The 7417-nt window shown below is 45.4% G+C and overlaps 1 protein-coding gene across 2 annotated transcripts; it reads left to right on the top strand.

Annotated features, from left to right (window-relative positions):
* Positions 1 to 2616: 2616 nt before the first annotated feature.
* On the top strand, positions 2617 to 7417 carry LOC134572422 (heat shock 70 kDa protein-like). 2 transcript variants are annotated; one of them, XM_063431378.1, is made up of 2 exons: positions 2617 to 4596; positions 7273 to 7417. In XM_063431378.1, exons 1-2 carry the CDS (start codon positions 2713 to 2715, stop codon positions 7363 to 7365), a joined length of 1977 nt encoding a protein of 658 aa, XP_063287448.1. In that variant the 5' UTR covers positions 2617 to 2712; the 3' UTR covers positions 7366 to 7417. The 2 variants fall into 2 exon arrangements, with proteins under 2 accessions (XP_063287448.1, XP_063287447.1); XM_063431377.1 differs by lacking the exon at positions 7273 to 7417 and having other exon boundaries at positions 2617 to 4768.

Genomic DNA, 7417 nt, shown 5'->3' with positions numbered 1-7417 from the left:
CTCACAGAGGGTTAATTTATACTATAATGTGAGAGAGATTAATGATCTCACTGGCACACAGAGGGTTAATTTATACTATAATGAGGGAGAGATGAATGAGCTCACTGGCTCACAGAGGGTTAATTTATACTATAATGAGGGAGAGATGAATGAGCTCACTGGCTCACAGAGGGTTAATTTATACTATAATGAGGGAGAGATTAATGAGCTCACTGGCACACAGAGGGTTAATTTATACTAGAATGAGGGAGAGATTAATGATCTCACTAACACACAGAGGGTTCATTTATACTAGAATGAGGGAGAGATTAATTATCTCACTGCCACACAGAGGGTTCATTTATACTAGAATGAGGGAGAGATTAATGATCTCACTGGCACACAGAGGGTTAATTTATATTATAATGAGTGAGAGATTAATGAGCTCACTGGCACACGGAGGGTTAATTTATACTATAACGAGGGAGAGATTAATGATCTCACTGGCATACAGAGGGTTAATTTATACTATAACGAGGGAGAGATTAATGATCTCACTGGCAAACGGAGGGTTAATTTATACTATAACGAGGGAGAGATTAATGAGCTCACTGGCACACAGGGTTAATTTATACTATAATGAGGGAGAGATTAATGATCGGGTTAATTTATACTATAATAAGGGAGAGATTAATGAGCTCACTGGCACGCAGAGGGTTAATTTATACTATAATGAGGGAGAGATTAATGAGCTTCCTGGCACGCAGGGGGTTAATTTATACTATGAGGGAGAGATTAATGAGCTCACTGGCACACAGAGGGTTAATTTATACTATAATGAGGGAGAGATTAATGAGCTCACTGGCACACAGAGAGTTAATTTATACTCTAATGAGGGAGAGATTAATGAGCTCACTGGCACACAGAGGGGTAATTTATACTATAATGAGGGAGAGATTAATGATCTCACTGGCACACAGAGGGTTTATTTTATACTATAATGAGGGAGAGATTAATGAGCTCACTGGCACACAGAGGGTTAATCTATACTAATCTCTCCCTCGTTATAGTATAAATTAACCCTCTGTGTGCCAGTGAGATCATTAATCTCTCCCTCGTTATAGTATAAATTAACCGTCTGTGTGCCAGTGAGCTCATTAATCTCTCCCTCATTATAGTATAAATTAACCCTCTGTGTGCCAGTGAGCTCATTAATCTCTCCCTCGTTATAGTATAACTTAACCCTCTGTGTGCCAGTGAGCTCATTAATCTCTCCCTCATTATAGTATAAATTAACCCTCTGTGTGCCAGTGAGATCATTCATCTCTCCCTCATTATAGTATAAATTAACCCTCTGTGTGCCAGTGAGCTCATTCATCTCTCCCTCATTATAGTATAAATTAACCCCCAGCGTGCCAGGGAGCTCATTAATCTCTCCCTCATTATAGTATAAATTAACCCTCTGTGTGCCAGTGAGATCATTAATCTCTCCCTCATTATAGTATAAATAAACCCTCTGTGTGCCAGTGAGATCATTAATCTCTCCCTCATTATAGTATAAATTAACCCTCTGTGTGCCAGTGAGCTCATTAATATCTCCCTCATTATAGTATAAATTAACCCTCTGTGTGCCAGTGAGCTCATTAATCTCTCCCTCATTATAGTACAAATTAACCCTCTGTGTGCCAGTGAGCTCATTAATCTCTCCCTCATTATAGTATAAATTAACCCTCTGTGTGCCAGTGAGCTCATTAATCTCCCTCATTATAGTATAAATTAACCCTCTGTGTGCCAGTGAGATCATTAATCTCTCCCTTATTATAGTATAAATTAACCCTATGTGTGTCAGTGAGCTCATTAATCTCTCCCTCGCTATAGTATAAATTAACCCTCTGTGTGCCGGGTAAACCCTCTGTGAGCCGCGGCCGCCAGATTCCACTCCGGAGAAACTTCCAGCACGCTCTGGGCCAGGGTTGTTAATAGCCCCGCCCACTCCCGCCCAGCTCTGCGCTCATTGGCTGGCCTCTCGGCTGGTTCAATCCTTCACCGAGATGGTTCCAGCAGTTTCTCCTGGCCGCCGACGTCACGGTCACTCCGGAGTCGCTGATTGAATGGCGGAGAGGTTGGATGGAACTCTCGCGAATGTTCCTGGACTGAGCTGGATGCTCATTGGCTGAAACAGCAGTGAAGACTCGGGAAAGTTCGGGAAGGTTGCTAGGCAATCCCTGGTAGCTTGGTGAGGACCGCGCTGTGATTGGCTGACAAGTTCTCTGGCTCCAGCCCTGAGCAGTATATATAGAGGATGCTTTCAGCAGGCAGAGCAGTTACCTGAGAGCAAGTGAGAGCAGAGACTAAGCATCACTGAGAGAGACAGCCAGCACTGAGAGAGACAGCCAGCACTGAGAGAGAGAGAGAGAGAGAGCAGATACTGAGAGAGACAGCCAGCACTGAGAGAAAGCCAGCCAGCACCGAGACCAACAGAGCTCGCACTCTATACACAGCAGAGAGAGAGAGAGCGCAGATACTGAGCATCACTGAGAGAGACAGCCAGCACTGAGAGACAGCCAGCACTGAGACAGCCAGCACCGAGAGAGAGCAGAAACTGAGCATCCTTGAGAGACAGCACTGAGAGAGAGACAGCCAGCACTGAGAGAAAGCCAGCACACTGAGAGAGAGACAGCCAGCACCGAGACCAACAGAGCTCGCACTCTATACACAGCAGAGAGAGAGAGCATGGCTGCTAAAGGAGTTGCTATTGGCATTGACCTGGGTACCACCTACTCCTGTGTGGGAGTTTTCCAGCATGGCAAGGTGGAAATCATCGCTAACGACCAGGGAAACCGCACCACCCCCAGCTATGTGGCTTTTACTGACACCGAGAGACTGATGGGAGATGCTGCCAAGAACCAGGTGGCGCTGAACCCCCAGAATACGGTCTTTGATGCCAAGAGACTGATTGGCAGAAAGTTCAATGAACCCGTCGTACAATCAGACATGAAGCACTGGCCCTTCCAGGTGGTGAGCGATGGGGGAAAGCCCAAGGTAAAGGTGGAGCACAAAGGCGAGGAGAAAACCTTCTTCCCTGAGGAGATCTCCTCCATGGTGCTGCTGAAGATGAAGGAGACAGCTGAAGCCTATCTGGGACATCCAGTTACCAATGCTGTCATCACTGTGCCAGCCTACTTCAATGACTCCCAGCGCCAGGCTACCAAAGATGCTGGTGTTATTGCTGGACTGAATGTACTGAGAATCATCAATGAGCCTACAGCTGCTGCTATCGCCTATGGCCTGGACAAGGGAGCCCGTGGTGAAAGAAATGTCCTGATCTTTGATTTGGGTGGTGGCACCTTTGATGTTTCCATCCTCACCATTGACGATGGTATATTTGAAGTAAAAGCCACAGCTGGTGACACTCATCTGGGTGGAGAGGACTTTGACAATCCCATGGTTAACCACTTTGTGGAGGAATTCAAACGCAAGCACAAGAAGGACATCACCCAGAACAAAAGAGCATTGAGGAGACTGAGAACGGCGTGTGAGCGAGCCAAGCGTACGCTGTCCTCCAGCACCCAGGCAAGCATTGAAATAGATTCTCTGTATGAGGGCACTGACTTCTACACCTCCGTCACTAGGGCCCGCTTTGAGGAACTTTGCTCAGACCTGTTCAGGGGAACCCTAGAGCCTGTAGAAAAGGCCCTGAGAGACGCCAAGCTTGACAAATCTCAGATCCATGAAATTGTCCTAGTGGGAGGCTCCACTCGTATCCCAAAAGTTCAAAAACTGCTGCAAGACTTCTTTAATGGACGGGATCTGAACAAAAGCATTAATCCAGATGAAGCCGTAGCCTATGGAGCTGCTGTCCAGGCTGCCATCCTGATGGGAGACAAGTCAGAAAACGTGCAGGACTTGCTTCTACTTGACGTGACCCCTCTCTCCCTGGGCTTGGAGACAGCTGGAGGGGTCATGACTGTCCTCATCAAACGCAATACAACCATCCCTACCAAGCAGACTCAGACCTTCACCACATATTCTGACAACCAGCCTGGAGTGCTCATTCAAGTGTATGAAGGAGAGAGGGCTATGACCAAAGACAATAATCTCTTGGGCAAGTTTGAGTTAGGTGGCATCCCACCCGCTCCTCGTGGAGTGCCACAAATTGAGGTCACCTTTGATATCGATGCCAACGGAATTCTCAATGTGTCGGCCGTGGACAAGAGCTCTGGCAAACAGAATAAAATCACTATCACCAATGACAAAGGCCGCCTCAGCAAAGAAGATATTGAGAAGATGGTTCAGGATGCTGAGAAGTACAAGGCTGACGATGATGCCCAAAGGGAGAAGATCTCTGCCAAGAACTCCCTGGAGTCCTACGTCTACAACATTAAGAGTATGGTGGAGGATGAGAACATGAAGGGCAAACTCAGTGAAGACGACAAGAAGACCATCTCTGATAAGTGTCAGCAGATCATCTCCTGGCTGGAGAGCAACCAGCTTGCAGAGAAAGAGGAATATACCCATCAGCAGAAGGAGCTGGAGAAGGTGTGTCAGCCCATTATAGCCAAACTGTACCAGGGTGGCATGCCAAGCGGAATGCCAGGATCCAGCTGTGGAGCTCAGGCCAGACAGGGCAGCAGCTCAGGTCCCACCATTGAAGAGGTTGATTAAGAACTTGCAGATTTCGTTTTACGTCAAATGGACACTAAAGACTTGTTAATATATTGTTTCAAAGACTGTAATATCCAGAGAGTGAAACAACGAACTCAAGTCTGGGACTGTGATCAGTGTAAATTTAAGATGTATTTTGTTTATATGGACATTACAGAGGAGTATCTTTAAATAATTAAAAAAAAATTATATGAAGTCATGATTAATAAAGGAACAATATAGTGATATTAAAACAAAATCAATCTGACAAAACAGCATGTAAGACTTAAATGTCGGTTCTGTATATATATATTTTTTTTTATTGTTTTTCAATGCCATGTTAAATAATATTTATTGCACTAGAAGTTTATTTTTTAATAATAAAGTTAATTAAACTTTTAAATCTGTGTCTCTTTCATTTGAACATTATTTTTCCTTGTGTTGTACTTTCAGCTTGGGTGATACAGTTTCTCTATTGGTAGCTCACTATTTAAAGATGAATCCGATTAATTTAAATATATAGGATTACTTAGTTAAATGTGAGTATTCTCGAGTTCAATGTTAAGTTCACATTTTAGGTCAAAGTAATCAATCTAAAAAACATTTCATTTGGATAATTTTCCCAGTTTGGCTATTTTGACTTTAAATGTCACATTCTCTTCAAATTCGAGGCAATTCACATTTTATTGAATAACTACACATATGGGATCATCATAATTTTGGAAAAATTGACATTACACAGAGCTGTAATCAGGAGCATAACAAGGTTCCCCTGTTCCTGGGTACTACAATATAAAAAGGCCCCTTTTGTCCATTGGCGTGTCCAGGATTCAGATTTAGGAAGGGCACATGGTGGGCCAGAGACAAAAGTAGGGGGCAATTATAAAATGTGTAGATATATAAACACACATATTTAGATACATACATACACACACTTGGAAATCATTTATACATTGTAAATCAAAATCAAATTTCTTTATTTCCAGCAAACTCAGTAAAATCCGTAAATTTCATTCGGAGAAACATTATAAATCTGGGCTTTATATTCTTGGATTACTGAAATGTAGTGACAAAGCAGCCGGAGCAATATGGCCATTCTCTCAGCAAGGGCCTCTTGCTGTCTGAATTTTGCATGCCAGTTAAGATACCCCAAGGGGCATTTCTCCAACCAGCTAACAGCCATAGGGGCAGCATCAGTGGCAGATCCAGAGCCTGATCTCTGGAGGGGCACTTGTAGATTATTTAAAGAAATAATCCATGCACCATAACCACTACAGCTCTGTAGTCAAACTGTTTAAGAACTGCTTGACAAATTACCTGGGGTCTGCTGGGATATGGGCCTGTAGTAGGGCATAGGAGCAGTGATGTGTGTGGGGGGTGCAGTGTGGGTGTATGGGGCAATTTGTGTATGGGGGGCAGTGTGTGAATGTGTATGGTGTGTGTGAGGGCTGTGTGTATGGGGGGGCAGTGTGTATGTGGGGGAAGTGTGTGTAGGGGGGACAGTTTGTGAATGTGTGGTGAGGAGGGTAGGAAGGCTTTTTTATAATGTGTGTTTTTTTTAAATTTAATAAAAATAAATATACATTAAACCCCCCTCCCTTCTTACCTTTACTGAGAGAGGAGGGGGGACATTTTTTTGATCCCTGGTGGTCCGTGGGGAATCCCTGGTGGTCGCAGTGGTGAGAGTGAACTCTAGCCCGTAGCTCCAGGGCTAGAGTTCACTCTCGCGAGATCCGGAGCGTTGTCGTGGTAACCACGGCAACGCTCCGTGTTTGCGAGAGAAGCACCCGGCGGAGCTGCATGCTGAGCTCCTGGGTCATCTCTCACTCACTCCCCCGCCAGCTGCCAGCTGTTTGCGAGAGAAGCACCCGGCGGAGCTGCATGCTGAGTTCCTGGGTCATCTCTCACTCACTCCCCCGCCAGCTGCCAGCACGGTGCCTGCGGACTGGGAACGGAGATTTCTGACCTCCCATCCGGTCCGTGAAGGCACATTGCAGGGCTGGCACTTGCATATTGCCAGTCCTGCATTAGCTGGCGGTGGGGGGGGGGGGGGGGGGCTACTGGAGTGGTTTTAGTGGCCATTTGAGAATGTTTTGACAACTTACCTGGGGTCTGCTGAAGCCGGTCACCTACTCTGCAGTCCAGAAGCTACAGCACTGAGCTAAGTTTGTTGGTGCAGGACTTACCTCAGTGGCTTCAAGTGCTCGGCTGATACCCGTAGCCAACCTGCAGCTCCTGTATGGAAGGGTTAGCTTAGGGTAGCTGCCAGAAGCCCCTTGCAGGATGTCAGCTTACCAACGGATCCCAGGTAAGTTGGGAATGGTTTGACTACTTACACTGTGAGTGAGCTAGGCCGCTCAAAGGACCATAACCACAAGAGCTCACTGTAGTGTGTATTGTGCCTTAAGTGTTTTAAAGTTGTTTTCACTAAATTAGGCAAGCTGTAACTATCACTAAGTTGGGGAATGTCCAAATCGGCTCTTTATTACGTATTTCGGTGTTTGGCTCATTAGACTTTGCTGTTTAGTGAATAAGCCCCTTAATTCTTCTTTCTGCCGTCATCAATGGCTTGCAGAGAAAGAGGAATATACCCATCAGCAGAAGGAGCTGGAGAAGGTGTGTCAGCCCATTATAGCCAAACTGTACCAGGGTGGCATGCCAAGCGGAATGCCAGGATCCAGCTGTGGAGCTCAGGCCAGACAGGGCAGCAGCTCAGGTCCCACCATTGAAGAGGTTGATTAAGAACTTTCCAGTCTGGAACTGTGATCAGTGTAAATACAATTGTTTGTTGTTG

This window comes from Pelobates fuscus, chromosome 9, assembly GCF_036172605.1.
Source record: "Pelobates fuscus isolate aPelFus1 chromosome 9, aPelFus1.pri, whole genome shotgun sequence".
Lineage (NCBI taxonomy): Eukaryota > Metazoa > Chordata > Amphibia > Anura > Pelobatidae > Pelobates > Pelobates fuscus.
The sequence above is the reverse complement of the archived record's forward strand: the minus strand, read 5'-3'. Positions and strand labels throughout refer to the sequence as shown.

Bases quoted from the DNA above. Each gene is read 5' to 3' on its own strand.
- LOC134572422 (XM_063431378.1), top strand. From the start codon at position 2,713: ATGGCTGCTAAAGGAGTTGCTATTGGCATTGACCTGGGTACCACCTAC. The intron at 4,597-7,272 runs GCCAGACAGGGC...AAACTGTACCAG, and splicing joins GATCCAGCTGTGGAGCTCAG to GGTGGCATGCCAAGCGGAAT.